Below are 17,288 nucleotides of genomic sequence, written 5' to 3'. Positions count from 1 at the left end.
TTTATCAGCTACAGAATGATGATGTCAATGCTTTTCAGTCACTAAAAGTCTTCTGGCTTTTCAGTCATTTGCTCCCTGCTGCTTCATCAACACTTCTGCCTGGCAGCATTACCTCAGGAGGAATCTGAGAAGACGAAAGACTTTATTTCAGGCGCAGTCATGTCTGCCAAGATGAACTGTGAACAGCTAAAGATAGAAGCTCTATTTTTGCAACTGAAGATATTAAAGATACATATGAAAGAGGCAGAGGAGAAGATGAATGATAGCACACTCATTCAGACTTTGACTACAAAGCTGCTTTTGTTAAACATCCAAAGGTTATCATCAGTCAGTGACCACGAGTGTGATTATGGATGTTTAATTGACAAGGGGTAGTTGTTGATTAGCGGTCAAGCTGCAAATTAGCCCAGCATCTGAGCAACAAACCTGCTGCTGTTTTTGGTCATTAACCCACTGACCCATGGCATAAAATATTAACATTAGTTCATGTGGGCATTTAAGGGCCATTCACCAACATAAGAACAAGAAAGTGTGCATACTATATTCAGCATCATTAAGAAAATACTGTTTAATGTTCAGCTACACTGCAAAGGGATGTTAACAATTTGTAAAACCCAAAGAGGGGCGAATGACTCATTTGCTTAACTGTGAACAGGATAATATTCAGAACAAGCTGTCTAATCGTGTATGACAGGAAATTAATTTCTTCGACATAGCAGATTGTAATGGTCATGCAGCTATTGCTCAGCTAATTTAGAAATACGTTTCAGCTTGAGTCATATCTAATTACCTTTCTTATTCATCACCAGTTTGTTTATGTGTCATTACAATGGCGGCCACTTAAAAGGGTTAAATGAATCCATGAAACCTTATTAGACTGCAGCTCACATTGGCAGCTGGGAAGACTGATGGAGGAAACCTCCGATGAAGATGAATAACAGGAGCCATTCTTGAAATGCCAGCCCAAAGAAACTGCTGTGCTGTTGTGGAACAAAAGGAATGAATGGACTCTTTATAGAATCATAGTAGATTTGGACATGCACAGTATTTATGAATCACTTTTTCCAAAGATTTACAAGAGAGAAAAGATACTGTGTGACCCAAATGTAGACTGAAACAAGAAGTAGATGATCACTAGGCATGAATTGTGTCAGAGGCTAATAATTGGTCATTATATTATCTTTTGTTTTTGTTTACGTTGATATTTATGCTGCCTTTTTGTGTTAATATTCATTATAATGTTACAAAATAAATGTTAGCTTCACTAGAGATTCTGCAGCATGTATGTACATAATCAAAGCTTTTCTCACAAGCAGACACATTTTTAATATCCCTTTATTCTTGAATAATTTGCCTGAAATAAAAGAAATATTTGTTCTTTTCAACTGGCCTCAACGGAACAAAAGAACAAAGCTATAAAAGTGTTTCTAAGAGATGACTGAATGCTCTGTTCTGGTAGCATATGATTTATCTCTGCTTGCAGTGTACCACCTGCAACAACAGAGGACAGGTATATCCACGTCAGCACAAGTGAGATGAATTAAGTGTACCTCTATCTTTAGCAGGATTTAAAGCAAGAGGCTGAACTGATGTATTACCACCATCACAGTGGTGTCACATGAATGATGAACGTCTAGATATGAAAACTACCACAACAAGACACCAGCCTTGTTTTTCTTTTTTATCTATGTCCCCCCAGCACAGTGAACAAGAGCATACTGTAATGTGCAGAGAGGTGTGCGATTTAATTGTGTGCATATCTGCCAAATCTCCCAAAGTGTCCGTGACCTTCCACATAGTGTATGCTTGCAAAGTTACAGCCACTGTCCTTTCTCAGCCATGATTTCATGAGGTAATATGCTGCACTAATGGACAGATCGATAGTGTGACGTCAGTAGATGCATATTAAAGCCACTGCGGCCTCTGTATGTGTGTGTGTCTATGAGTGTGTGTGTGTGTCTATGAGTGTGTGTGTGTGCTCAGTTTAGCCTTGAGACCTACAGTATCTCTAATGATGTGAGGAAAATGACATCAGGGGTCAGCTGACAGCCTAATAATGAGTACAGTGTTCAGTCCAAATCCAGGTACATGCTCCCCTACCTCTGGCCCCTGACCCCAGACTGCCATGACGTCTGAGCCGGGAGAATGCTAATTGGGCTCAGATGTACCGAACAGTGTCCACAGAGAGGGGGGAGGTGGAGGAGAAACATCAGAAATTGGGTGTGTGAATACAGAAATGAAATATTGCAAATTCATTATTTAGATACAGGTCTCTGTTCAGATGGCTCCTCATAGATGTTGTTAATAAAAACTTTGTGCCTTTAGCACTTTATGCCTCAGTTAGGAAGGTGGGATGAAAAGCAGACATTTCAGCCACTTAACAAGGTATTCTGGGAACTGCTGTCAGCTCTTTCTATTCCCCATACACTCACAGCAGAGACTAAGAGATACATATGCACTGTGTAACTGAGACTACTGCAAACAAATAGTTTGCAGCTGCCAGCTGCTTGGCCTTTATCAAATGTCACATATCCACTAGTCATGTTGCACAATCTGTTGAATTTCCAAAAGTTTTTTATTTAATTGTTCACTGATTCTGTAAATAAATGATGTTTAACAGATGTATGGGCCATTCTGCCTTTAAGTGACCCAGGTATTGTAGCCATAAATGACACTAAATAGATATAAAGCTGCTCACATACGACACAGATCAACTCACATCCATACGTTTCTACTGGATATATACTTCAGGGGTTCAATTACGACAAGTGGAGGTACACAAACCTACGGAGGGAGTGAGACAGGGGTAAGGGTCTAAACTGACGAAAAACAGTCCAAATAGGCAAACAAATCTGATGAGGAGCAGGAAGGGATCCAAAGTCCAATAAACAGGCAAAGGGTCAAACACACAGGTCAGGTAGGAAGAAGCAGGTCTCAGATGAACAGTGGTTAACAAGTAAGCACACAGAGCTCAAGGTGACCAAGAAAGGAGGGAAAGTCCAAGGGCATCTGGTGGACAGCTCAAGGATGGCAGGTCTGGAGAAAATGACATGGAGGAGTGAGCAGAGGATGGAGACAGGGACAGAAAGCGACGCAGAGGGATGGGGGTGAGAGAGTGAAAAGTGAGAGTAAAAGTGGTTTCAGAGAGAATTCCACCTCGACATTAATAGGATTCTTCTCATTTTCTCTAATGAATATGGTTGATCTTAAAGAGATTTAATATTAGTATGAAATTTTGGAGATTCACAAATTCAATACAAAAATGTAAGCGCAATAATTTGCCTTAAAAAACAACTTAAATCCAGGACTGTTTTTTGTAGATTTGGTGATTCAGTTAGGCAGACTTGCTCAATGCATTCACGCCAAACACCTCAGACCCTTTTTACACCCGTGAAAAAAAGGTTTCCCACCTTCAAAAGTAGAAGATGATGGATTCTGTCCTCTCACACAGCCAGAGGACTGGCATTAAAAAAATGACACATTTCACCAGTGTAAATACAAGCAGAAGCTTTCCATAATGGCTGAACTTTTGCACTGTGCTGCAGTCAGTCAAGCGGGGCCCAGGGGGCGGCACTGATGAAAGGGCTTCATGTGGATTCCCCCTCCAGAAAGCTGTCACTCACACGGCCCCCAGAGGAGTAGGGGGGATCCTGGGTTGAAGCTCAGAGTTTGTGTTGTGGAGCAGAAGTTTAACGGGTGAGGGAGACAGTCTGAGTATTTTAGGCAGCAGTTTGCCAACAGCAAAGTTGGATTGGACCAAAATAGAATCAATGTGGAACAATGGCAGCACATATATTTGAATATATTTGCTATTTGATCGCGTTGCTTCTTTCATTTCTTCTCTTAGGAAGAAAGCCTCAGCTCTGTCGGCTTCAATCACAACATTTTTAGCATCAACACTGCTCAAGCCTTTATCAGTCGAACACTACTACGCACTATTTAGGGATGAATGAGCTCCATGTCGCCCTTACACCTCCTTTTATCCACACTGCAGGGTGACGTCATGGATGACAATGTCGGTATGTCTGTCTGTCAGTCAGTCCACCGACAGACTGAAATATCCCACCAACTACCGGATTGATTGGAACTTTGTATGGACAATCATGGTCCCCAGAGGATGAAATCCACTGACTTTGGTGATCCCCTGACCTTTATCTAGCGCCACCAGAAGGTCAAAGTTTTCACGTATCCAATTAAATATCTCAGACTCCAGATTGGCACAAAATCTGATAAAGCCAATCGTGTTCCCCAGGGCATGACTCAAAATTCATTTCATGTATCATCAGGTCAAAATCTGACTTTACCCGTGTATGTATGTTAGCATGCAAATTGTAGCATTTGGCACAAAACAATGCTGTACCCAAGAGCAGCCTCACAGAGCATGGCTGAATAGCAATCTTTGAGCTGAATACTATGACCTCCTCGTGCCTCGAAATCCTTTGAATAAGATAACCCTGAAAAATCCCTCTGTGGTACAGATTCACAGAGGCACAGAGTGCTGTAGAGTTGTTTTTACTTTTAGCACATCTTTTGTCATGAAAATGTCGTGAGTCTTGCTTCACTCTGTCACTTTATGAGAGCAGTGGTAACAGTGCGTGCCTGTTTGTGTATTTCTCTACATCTGCACACTTTTATGAATCACCGCTGTTTTCCTCCATCTATCAGCCCCTCCCTCCAGTCCAACTTGCCACTGCAGCCAGTAAAAGGCAACATAGCTGAGACTGAAGCTATTTGAGTGAAATATATCCAGTGTGGTATTTGGGTGCCCGGGAAGGCCGCTGGCGCCCCGCCCACTTCCAGCCCATCCTCCTGGGACTGGTTGCCTGGCAACACTGGCTGATTGGGTTAGCAGGGTTAAGAAAGGGTCTGGCACGGGCCGGAGGAATCAGATCACTCCCATTGATCATCTTCTCTCTGCACTCCTCCGAGAGCTGAGGCCACAGCCACAAAATCAAAGCCCTGCCATCATGTCTGAGAGAGGGTTATTACGCACACGGGGGGAGCGAAGCGAGACATGGCAGGCTTTGTGTGGCTGCTCAGTCTGACATCCCTTACCGCTCATCACGGTGTGATGCTGCGACGACTCACAAACACAAGCGACGTGATTGTAAGTGAAGACCTACCCCAGAGAGGGCGGGTCTGCAGGGACAAGCCCTCGATGTCTAGAAAAGATCCTCCTCTGTGGTGACCTACTATCAGACATTAGGAGATATGGGGGATCTATTTAATTTATTCAATTTGCTGTGATTTGGATTAACACACAAGTATGAAAAGGGGTCACGTGTGGAGGAAAGGAACAGGGTGGAGGGCTATAGAGTGGGTGGTGGTGTTTCAAATGCCATCTGCTGCACCCATAGTGTGGGGTCCCTTTGGGTCTGAGCACTGGGCTGATGGGTCACATCACAAGCAAGATGTTGTGTTAACCCTTTTCATTATCAAATTATGGCGATTATTCAACATGTTTAACGTCCTGATCCGGCTTATGTATGGGAGTCAATACGAGCTTTAACTTGGACTCTGTTGGTTTCGTCTCAGCTCTGGCAAGTGGCGAGATTACGGAGAAAAAAACAAAATGTTGTTTATACGAAGACACTGGAGCTTTTTTACAGCAGACATTTTGACTTGTCATAGAAGGAAGGCAACAGGTGCAACAAGTAACATTAAGGCCCCGGTGAGCCAGCATGCAGAAACAACAGGACAGTGGAACTAGCTCACCTAAATGAAATGCAGTCATTATCACTAATATTCACGTCTGCTTCTCCTGCGGTGACATGCCACATTGTCTGGTCTGAAAAAGGCTATCTGACTGCTAACTTAGCATTTTAGCTTCTGTTACTCCTGCTCAAATTTCACTATCGAGTTTGTTAGTTCTCTTACAGGGAACACGCATTTAACTTGTGATTTGTTGTGATAATGTAATGAAATGTAGATTTAAAGACAAAGTACTTGCAATGTCAGCTAACGTGTTCAGCTATTAAATGTTAGTGAGCTCACATAGCCAGGCTGTTTTCCAAAACCTGTGAGAATACTTCATATTTTCTTTTCCTCACTGTGAAAGCATTAGCGCCTGCTTGTTTTTAAAAGAACTTATTCTAACATCATTTGCATCTCATTAGGTGTATTCCTGCACAACAGGGATTACAAAGGGAACGCTTTCAGGGCCAAAACCACACTTTGCATTAAGTTGATCTGCTCGCTCTAAAAGAGCTCTTCACTTTTATACCGATAAAGACCAACAACCTGAACCAAAACCTGTGGAACAGTGTAGAGATACAAAACTATAGTTTAAGGGTGCATTTCTTATTTCTTTATGTCTCCTACTGTTGCAGTATTGCTTGTATATATGTAAATAACAGTTACATTCACTATTGATCAATGTGTTGATGAATGATGAATTGATTGTTTGTCTATAAAATGTCCCTTTGGAATTTCCCATGCTTAAAATTTCAATCCCAGACATTTTAATTCAAATCCAAAAATATTTAGTTTAACATCGCAGACTCCAGTAAATATTCATTTAAGAAGCTGGAGTGAGTTTTTTGGCATTATAGAATTTGAAGTTATTTTATCATTATATCATTATAACAGTTGCTGATTCATTTTCTGTCTCGGCTAATTGTTCTCTAAAATAAACAGATGCATTAATTTGGAAGAAATCTGAATCTAACCCTCCATATGAAAACGTATCCATGAAACTTTTAACTTTATGTAACAGAGAAAAAACATAAAAGAAAGCTCAGCCACTGAATTAAACTACCTTTGGTCTATTTTGCGATGTGGGTTGTGCCATGAAGGTGAGCTGGGAAAAGATGGCTTCTCCCACAGCAGCTGTTCCACCAGAGTATTTTATGTAAGAGCGAACATAAAAAGGTAGATATCTATCTTGTTACATTTCCTCATCGCTGTGCATGTTTGGTTGAAACCAGTCCGCACCAGCTCCTTCGCTTCACGCGTCAACATTGTTGTTTTTGGCACAATGTGAATGTATCAGTGTTGAGACCGGCCAACTGTTCCACCAGTACTGCAGGCCTTTGGTGGTGACTGCTGAAGTCCTGGAGAGGTGTAAAGTGCAGCGAGGCAGTGTGTGGAGCGGGCTGGGTGATCCCTCCCACGTCTCTTTACTCATGCTGTCCCAAGGGGAGGCAGACACCCAGCCAACTGGTGTCACTGTTCCTCCGCCAAAGCCACTGAGTCACCATGAAAATGGGACAGAGACTTGGATCTTTTGGTCTCCTTTTCACCAGCTTATCCTTTGTTTGTGTGGTTTGCTGATTTATTTTGCAACATTTTGCAGTTATTGACCATCCACACGGCTACAACACGTAACACCCACATTGATGAAGAGAGGAAAGTGATTGACACGTCTTATTTTTGTTACATTCAGCATGGTTTTAATAGGTTTTTATTTCCAGCTAATACATGTGCATGTGTGGCTGTGCTTTGAAACTGATTTTCTGTATGCTGCTTTGTCTCATTTAATTATGTGTACTTGTGTGTGTGGTCTTTTTTTAATGTTTCATACTGCCAGTATTTCACTATTGTTTCCCTCTGTGATGTCCACGAGCTGATTTTTGTTTCTCTCCTTTCTTATGTAACATCCTGTTAAAACTGTCGAGGGAGGGTCTATCTGGATTGTAGGAGTATAATGAGTTTGGTCTTTATTACTCGTTTTCATCCTCTTAAATGTGTCTTTACTTAAAGACTTATGGTGATATTGGCTTCAAAGATTAGACGAAATTTTTGTTGTTTACAAAAATTTATTCATACAAATCTTACAACACTTTTTTTTTTAAACATTTATTGACTTGACCCTTGCAGATCGCCATTTGAAGTAGTAATCTAATCACTTTCTACACAGTAAATATATATATATATATATCTTTGAAGATTATTTCATTTTAGTAAGGCTATTGGCGCTTTCATTATCATACATATAATGTTTCATGGAGAGTGGGAAACTGATCCTTCCTTCTATTTTCACAAAAATCTACGTCTAGTGCTCTAAAAACAAAATGCAAAAGAAAGCAGTGCAAGCAAGAACGCTTGATGTCTAAGCTGGATGCTACTAAAGATCCTACCAAACGTCTGTGAAACACAAAAACAACAACAAAAGGGTGAAATGTAAGCTGATGATGTGCAGCATTGTAGGGCCACTAAATAGCCATCTGTGATTCATGGCGATTTTAAAGTCGATGCAAGGCACCACAGCCGCAAACTGCCTCCTGCGTCACAAAGCCTAGAGGAGAATGCAAAATTAAAGAAAGATTGATACAGTAAACACAGATCGAAGAACGTTTGAAAACTAACTCGCTCTGTATTCCTTCCTCACAAATTTGGTAAGAAGCTTGCAAAGGAGGGGGGAGGGGGGTCTTGGAGTGCAACTACTGTAACTTTTATAATGTGATGTGTTTACAGTCAGTTTTTAGTTTCACATGTAGACTGAGGCCTAAACTCAAAATCAGCATGTCCTCGCTCATCCCTCGCTTCCTTTATTTGCTTTCTCTTGATGTGTTTCTAACTGTGTTTGCCTCTTGTGTACTTGCATCTCATCCTTCCTCTTCTTTTAATGCAATTATGTCAATTAATCAGTTATGGCAGCCTTTGTGCCATTCTGCAGATCGATAATAGGCAGAGACCATTTTCAATGTCCAATCACAGCTTTTTCTTCATATACAAGTGAACAGTTGGTTACAAACTCCCCTAAAAGGTAAAGCATGACATTAGACTGAGAGATTCTTGCCAGTCGTAAAAGTACATTCAGATGATTCTTCATTCAAAGTTCAACATACAGCTTGTGTGGAAATGTCAGTGAGGAGAACAGAACACAAAACAACATCCAGAAATGACAGGTATGTATGTTTGCAGTAGTCAGAAAGCAAGCAAAACCATCTAGTTGGAGTCGTCTGCACAGATGCGGTGGCTAGTGCAATTACTTTAATCATGCAATCTACTGTAGTTTTTACATTGGTTCACATGACAGAAAAGGGAAGCACAATAGACCCAGAAGGTTCAAACACAAAAGATCAAACTGCCTCGTATGTCTCTCACAAAGAACCAATCGATGGATAAGTCACCATGTAACAAGTATCATTTTCCTTTTTTTTTAATGCTTTTTTTGTTTAAATTTGCTTAATGGTGCTTTAGATGTCAGTGATACTTATTATATGGGCAGAGAGACGTGAGAAAACCCGCAGCAGAGGTTATAAGAGGTTTCCAAACACACAGAAACCAGCTGATAGAAACACAAGATTGGCACTTTACATGAGTCAAAGGTGTAAGCTCACTCTGTAAACACTGCAGAAGAAAAGGACAAGAAAAACCTCAAAAGTACTCTGGTCCTCATCTCAAATTTGGGATTTTCTTTGTTTTTTTGACGAGCTTTGACTTTAAAAAATGGATAACTGGCATTTTGAAGGTTTCTAAGCCAACAGGGCTCTGATCTGGTCTAACCCAGATCTACTAAAATAAGCTCTTAGCATCATTATATCATCCTTGATTCCATAACAGGATGCTTATAAATCTAGTCTGTCTGTTTCAATCAACAGTGATATGTATAACATATCGGTCTAGGCGAGGTCTCTCCACATTGTGGGTAAAAGTGGGATTAAGGGTGAAAATCTGTGAGACTCTAGAGAGAGACAGGAGCACAAATGAGGTGGAAGAAGAGTCAGGTTCGAGTGTTTGGAGCAAGATCACAAGAGTTAAAGGTGAGAGGAAAAGGGAGGGACATGAGACGCCCCCGCGAGGACACGGCCTCAGGAAAGAGCCTGAAACTCACCGGAAATTCGGGAGAGAACTGTTTCAGCCAGTCTCCCATAAAAGCCTCAAACTCATCCCCGTCCGGGAGGGCATCAAAGTCTATGTCTTGTAGGATATGGTGAAAACCTATGTCTTCAAGGCTGTTGTGAATAAAGACAACTAAACTCTTAATGTCACTTTACAAAAAGCAGCATTCAATACATTGATTGTCTTTTAAACTATTTATTTTCCTCACAATCATATCTCTTCACTGAATGTTTAAAAGACAGGGCTGTTGGAGCATATCGTCATGTGAACAATTGTCTCCCCTCAATAAATAGGTCTAAAAAAAATAAATCAATGAATACATAAATAGAGGCTATTTTTTTTTTTTTTTTTAGAATGAACAAAAATTGGTCCACAAAGTAGATATGCGTGTCCTCAAGTGCTTTAAGTACAAAATAAAAAACAATATTATTATCAAAATATTCATTTTAATGGCTTACTTCATACATAAATACATGTTTAAGAACACAAAAGCGATCCACTGATTGTTCAGATCTCAAAATGACTTCATCTGGGGGCTGCACACACTTAAGTTTTCTGTTTTTTTCAGGAGGGGAGGGGAGGATGCTACAAATATGCCAGTCGGCGTCCTTTGTTTCTAATTCGCTGTCTATACCTTTTCCCAAGGACTGCTGCCAGGTATTTCTTGACTGCCATTTGCTTTCGGTAGCGGCTGTAGCTGTCTGTGAAGATCCCGTCCGAGTGTCGCTTGGACAGAGGCTCCGAGCTGTCGTCCAGTGTTTTGCCCCCGCTGTGAGACAGGGAGAGAGAGAAGAGAGGCAGGTTTCACCACCATCACGCTGGTGCATTTACATCCACATGATGACCCCCTGTATGTACAGCCTGTGGTGCTGAGTGAAGAGCGTGGACACTTAAATTAGAGCTGGGAGGATCTTTGTAATTGGGGAGGGGGTGACTAATGAAATAATCCAGATTTTTATCAGAACAATGCAGCCTGTAGAGCTGAGCAGACACCCACTCTGTCCTTAACTGTGGAGCTTTTTAGGGAAAAGAATCAGATTGCACCATTGAGTTGATTCTGGGACAAAACAGGAAGCATGTGTGTCATTTTGCAGAAAATATAGCAGCAACATGATGTTACAAAGGCATCTGATTCAACGACACAGTCTCTTTGTTTAACTTTTAGCCCATCCCAGGATGATTTGACATATATGTCCGACCTGCAATAAGATGTGATAGGCCTTCCCATAAGGCAAGAGTAATTGCACCCCCTCCCAGCATACCCCCCCTTCCATTGGGAACCACTGGGACTCCATCCTATAAATTATTCATATGGAAATAAATTTAAGCCTGTGCGGGTTAATTCTTCCCTCTGCGCCACAGCAGCGCGCTCAGACAAATGACACTTCCCAAATCAATCAAGTGCCCGTTTGTGCTCTCCCAGACGATCTCAGAGCATTAATAAAGGCTGATTCAGAGGGCGAGGGCGCATGATTTAGCTGCACGCTTGGAGATAACGGGACCACAGACATATACAGGACGTGTGACAGAATTATGAACCATGAGCATTTAGAGGATCAGAAACAAAAAGGCACATAGGACAGGAAACATTAAGTGTAAGAGAAGAGGTGACAAACCAAGAAGATGTTCTTACCCTACACGTTTTGCCATCAGAGAATGCAGATATTTCCTTGCTGATAACTGACCCAGCGCTTTCCTGTAGGCTTTATTAAACATGCCGTCTGCATGCCTTTCCGTTCTGGGATGATAGATAGCCACACAGTAAAGTCACCACACACCCAGCGCAAGAGGCAACAATTTCAAGCAGCTGCACTGCAAAAAATACCTTTTCTTAACAAGTCAATTATAGGTGTAACACTGGGCCTCCTACTTGTTTTTCATTGGAGAAAGTGAGAAAGAGGTGTTGGATTTTTTTTCACTTTTTATAATTCCTTTGTTCAGGATATTCTACAGGACTCCATGCTGAATATTTCACTTATACTGAGAAAAAACTGTTTTAAGACTAAAATTTGCAGATGAAGTTCAGCGCTTCTTTATGCAGCCAGATTTCATGGATTTTTCTTCAACTTTTCTTGCAATTTTTTTTTTTAAATCTTTATTCATGTCATTTTAAAGAAAGCACGATTTAACTCGACTGAGCTCTCCTGGGAATTCAGTAAAAAAAAAAAAAAAAAGAGAGAGAGAGAGAGAGAGAGACTAACTGGGTGAATGCATGTCTTGAAATAATAAATAATTTCAAAAAAAGACATTTTCATAGTGTTGAAAGTTACTGACAACGTTTCGACGATACGTTACACTGATTCACACAAAACGTACAACATACGTGGACAGAAATAGGACCACAGCAATGAGATGTTCAACATGGACGTCTCCAACGTTGAGGGGGAAAAAAAACAGAGTTTGGGATAAAACGGTGAAGATAGTCACCTTTTCTCTGGTGGGTAATACAAAGTGTAGACGTCGTCAGCGACAGACGGAGGGCTCCTCACATCCATTTGGTCTCTGTCGTAATCCAGGGACGGTAAGGAATTTCCATCCTCATCATAAACATCACTGTCAAGTCTGGAAAAATTAGACACTTTTGTTTTATGAACTCGTTTCGAGACCCTTTAATGCCTTACATGTAAAAAAAAAAAAAAAAAAAAAGAGGGGAAAAAAAGCACTGTTTTGTATAATTATCCACCAGAAACATTTCTTTGATTGTTGTTGAACAAAAATACAATTTTCTAAAGATAAAAATCAGAGCTCTAAGCCTTTTTCCCCACAAAAAGCTGTTCTATTAATTACATAATTACATAAAATGGTGGGTTTTAATGGCCGCAGGACACACCGGGACACTGCCTCAGTAGCCTAAATTACATTCGCTCCCTGGTGAATGTTTCTCTGCAATTATTTCTGTGTGAGCAGCTCTATGGATTGTCTGTCAGATGATGTTATCCAGTAATCCAGCACACTATTATAGCCGCAGAGGTAACTAACAGAGCAGCAGATGCGGTCTTTAGCCTCTAAATTCTGCCTTCAAAGGGAAATCAACACCTGAAAAGTGACACTTAAACGATAAGTAAGAGTGTACGTACCTAACACTGGGAAAGCTAAGCCCCACAGGTGAGCAGTTGACGCTGTAATGCATTATGATTCCATAGATGAGTAAGGCTAAAGTCGCTTTACTAGACATTGTCCTGCTGCAAAAGGGGGGAAAAACGACATGAAGTGAGTCCACAGGTGTAAAATCAAACTTAGAAGAAGAATTCTTTGATGCTCTACTGTTTCATGTGATAATTAGTTACTTTCACGACACACCTGTGAGTTTCCAAAAGCATAAAATCAGCCACACCTGGCTCTCCACCCAAAACGCTCCCTACTTTTACGCTGCGTAAAAGTGCCTCCTCTTACCGGTTGCGAGACGCTGGACGCGATCCGCTGAAGACCTCAACTGGGAGAGTGAGATAGGATCTCTATCTCGGTCTCTCTCTCTCTGTGTCTCTCTCTCCCTTCCTCTCCTCTTCCTCTATTCCCTCAGTGAAGCGCCTCTTCGGTCTCCTTGTGCTTGGTCCGAGTGTGCAGCCCTCCGCAGCTCAGATTTCTACGTGTACTCGGTCATGGGCGGAAAGAAGAGCGCCAAACATTTGTCTGCGGAGAACTTTCCCGCGTCCTATGAACTTAACTCCCCTTGGTTTTTTATCCATGGATGCGAAAGGCATGCCTTTTTCACTTGTCACGTAGGTGGGGGTGGGGGTGGGGGGAGGCTGGAGAAGGGAGGTGTGCGGCTGCGTCATCGCCCCCCTTCCTCGTCCCATTGGAGAGTATCCTTCTCTCGCGTCAATGAAAGACCCCGGGCCAAGTCATAAAAAACGGAAGGGATCTTGAATTGAAGCATGATCATTAATTAAACAGTAAATTAATGCCAACATTTGACGTCACGCCATTAACAGGACCACGTGGTCTCTGAAGCCTGGTGGGATGGGGGGAGCTGTCCAGTGCTGAAATATGACCGACAGCCTCCCTCCTTCAAAAAGTTCCTCTAACTGAGGCATCAGAGAGATGTCTGCGAGGCAGCTCACGTAATTTAGTATGATTTACATGTATTTTTAGATGTTTTTCCCATGATTCACCTGTCTACCTCTGCTGAGGTCAGAGGTCAGTCACACCAGCCAGACACTCTATTGATCAGAGGGTGAATTGGACAGTGACAAATATTTATATTGTTTTATAAATGAAACACAAGCTGTTGTTTGGTGGAGCTGCTGAAATATGACGGACAGCCTCTCTTCTGTAAGATGTCAGCTGACTCTGGCTCAGTTAAAGAACTGCTTAAGTTTAATGTTCAGAGTTTAGAGTCATGCGGTTGAAGGATTTGTGTTAATGAGCTTTTCAACTCTGATGTTTTGGTGTTTGTGTCTTCGTTCCAGTCCCAGGATAACCGTGTATCTCCAAAACACCAACTTGATAAAAACAAGTTTATTTTCAGCTTTATGATCAGGCATTTATCAGATAACCCAATGGGATTTTAGATTGTTTATTTAGCTTAAGAGAAGAGAATCCATAAATGAACCATTCATGCCACAACACAGCACCAAACATGGAACTACATGATTTTCATTGACTGGTAAAGCTGATGAATTTGCATATTTATGTATCTAACATCGGCTTTTGCCTTGTGAAGCTGTCCAGGTCTGAAATATAAACTTCTTTCTTTTTAAACTAAAGCACCTAAGAGATGTCTCTGGCTTCATTTATCAGCATTTATTTTTTTGTTTTACCATCCAACTCTGTTAAGGCCTCAGTTATAGAAACAGACATTTGCCACCTGAGTCATCTGGTTATGGTATCTTTAACCACTTGGTTCTCCTTGTTGTCCTTATTTCAAACACTTAAGTGATGCTGAACACTTACGGTTGAATCCAATAGTGGAGAAGTATTCAAATCCTTTAAATAATTAAAAATAAAAGTCCAGCATTCAGAATCCATTAGTATCAACAAAATGTACCAAAAGTAAAAAGGCTCCTTCTTCAGGATGGTGTCAGTCATGAATTATTGTACATTCATTCATACTGAGGCCTTAGTTTACAGCTGTAGTTGTAGCTGGTTGAGGTGGAGATCATTTTAACGATTTCATGTAAAGTTCGGCAGTGTTGTCCAATGGTTTCCAACCAAGGGGCCACACCCACCCAAAAGGCCACGAGGGGAACCTGAGGGGAAGGAAAAAGATGAAAACTAAAGCTCTTCCAAATGAACATCCTTTTTGGACTTTATCCCAAGGTTAGTTTTTTTTCTGAAATAATGGATGAATAATGGAAGTTCAGAGGGGAAACATCTCTCTCATGAAACTGCTAACAACTCATTGATATATGAACCATGGCGAGGAGTCCCTACTAGACACTGTTAAACAGGTGGGAAACCACTGGTTTAATCTTTAACAGTACATTTTATTCTATAAACTCATATATTCTCTATGTAAAATATTAATCCAACAAGTAACAAGTAACTACTTTTGCCTAGTAAATGTTGTAAAGTAAAAAGTACAATCGATCTCTCTGAAATATAAAAGAAATGTATGTATGTTTAAGTATAAAGTAGCATGAAATGGTGTGACTAAAGTGCCCTGAAACTGTACTTACGTATAGTAGTTGGTTATTTTACTTAAAATGTTACGAACTTTGTGTTTTCTGCTTGACTTGTTCTCATTTTCAGGCTCTCATGACTATCTTTATGGCCACATTCATTAACAGTCAGCTGTGTCCTCCCTCCACACAGGAATCAGGACCATGTGTTGAATCTTTAGTGGGTGATTCAGACCGGTCGATCCTCTCCTGGCTCTGGCATCATGTGACAGTTTGCTCAGCGTAGAGAAACACTTGACTTTGAATCTTAAAGACGTGGAGGGGAAATGCCGACCGCAACGGAGCTCTTTCTTTACTCTGAGAGAGCACTGCACCCAAGTGGTTATGAGAAGAAAGTGCACCGTGGTGTATCAAGATTTTTAATGTCAGGATGAAAACTTACACAGGATACAAATACCTTCCTGTATCAATTCAGACATGTAACAGCAAAATGATCCCATTACAGCCAAATTACAGAACAATGTGTTCCTAGGAATCATGCTTTCCATTTTTGTAACAAGGACCTGTGTGTGTGTGCGTGTGTGTGTGTGTGCCACGTTTTTTCCTTTTGGACCCTTAAGTGAATAGGGTGGAAATTAATTACGTTTAACACAAAACAATCATGATATAATCGCTATCGTCTCATGTGGGAGTGAATCACTGATCACAGTAAAACGCTGATTACTCAGCGAGCTTTCAGCAAAATGATGTTAAAACTATTTGACATGATGCTTGCAGGATATCACTTCTTCATCACCTAATTACATGTTCAGAGCCGAGAGCATGAAGCAGATAAGAATATTTATCCAGCAACCAACTGGTGCTTGATTCACCACACCATTTAAGTGCCTCCCTGTTGCAATCATAGCGGCATATTCAATTTATGATCAATTTATGATTCATAGAAGCATTTTAATCTCCTGTTACAAGTTGGCTGAACTGTTTGTTGTTGTTCTTAGTATGACTTCTGGATTTTTAATTAAGCCGATAGACAATCTGATAAATGTAACAAAATCCATATGCGGTAAGTTTTAAAAATGATGTACAGTAAAGGACAATGTGTTTCTGTTTGCTCAGATGGGTGTGCAAACAGACTCACTTATTTAATATGTTTCACTTGGAAGGAGAGCTGTGAGCAATCATACCGGCTGAGCTTTATCATCACACCAAACAAGACAGAGAAGAACATATGACTCACTCTAATTTTAGCGCTGGTGGCTTTTTATAGTGCTGACCTGTTACCGACATGTCATGTTTTATTGAGGTTACAGTCTCATGACTCAGGTATTTTAATACTCAGCTTTTACAGCGATGAGTGTTGACAGAAAGTAGCTTTTTAAATCAAATCTGAAAGGTGTGTGTGTGGGTGTGTGTGTGTGTGTGTGTGTGTGTGTGTGTGTGTGTGTGTGTGTACTTGCTCCATTGTGAGGACCAGAAGACAGATTGAGGACATTTTTGGGAAGTGAGGACATTTTCGCCTGTCCTCACAATATGAGAGGGCTGTTTGAAGGTTAAGACTTGGTTTTTAAGGTTAAGGTTTTAATAATCAGGTTCAAGTTAAGGTTAGGCAAAGGGTTGGGATTTAGCATTTAGTTGTGATGGTTAAGGTTAGGATGAGGGGCTGGGGAATGCATCATGTCAATGAGGGTCCTCACAAAGGGAGAAGTACAGGTATGTGTGTGCAATCAGAACAGCAGAGAAGAAATTTAAAAAAGATGCAAAATGGACATGTGGAAAAAATATAAACACAATAAAATGTGATAATTATTTTTTCAAATAATTCAGTGGGTTTTTAAACTGTGGGTTTCTTCACCTTAAGAAGTAGGAGAATCTCCTTAACCCACATGGGAACTATTAATTCACCATCAATCACTATTTTCTCACTCACGATTTACCAAATTT

At 40.8% G+C, this 17,288-nt stretch overlaps 1 protein-coding gene across 1 annotated transcript; it reads right to left on the bottom strand.

Annotated features, from left to right (window-relative positions):
* Window positions 1-7,777: 7,777 nt before the first annotated feature.
* On the bottom strand, window positions 7,778-13,454 carry adcyap1a (adenylate cyclase activating polypeptide 1a). Its single transcript, XM_070852707.1, has 7 exons — window positions 13,180-13,454; window positions 12,864-12,968; window positions 12,214-12,348; window positions 11,420-11,524; window positions 10,421-10,555; window positions 9,779-9,899; window positions 7,778-8,236 (listed from the first exon to the last, which is right to left on the bottom strand). The coding sequence occupies exons 2-7, from the start codon at window positions 12,959-12,961 to the stop codon at window positions 8,228-8,230; spliced, it is 603 nt and encodes a 200-aa protein (XP_070708808.1). The 5' UTR covers window positions 12,962-12,968; window positions 13,180-13,454; the 3' UTR covers window positions 7,778-8,227.
* Between the last annotated feature and the right edge of the window lie 3,834 nt (window positions 13,455-17,288).

The sequence above is a fragment of the Pempheris klunzingeri genome, chromosome 21, assembly GCF_042242105.1.
Source record: "Pempheris klunzingeri isolate RE-2024b chromosome 21, fPemKlu1.hap1, whole genome shotgun sequence".
In the NCBI taxonomy this organism is placed as follows: Eukaryota; Metazoa; Chordata; class Actinopteri; order Acropomatiformes; family Pempheridae; genus Pempheris; species Pempheris klunzingeri.
Note: the sequence above shows the minus strand (reverse complement) of the source record. Positions and strands in the feature narration are given on the sequence as shown.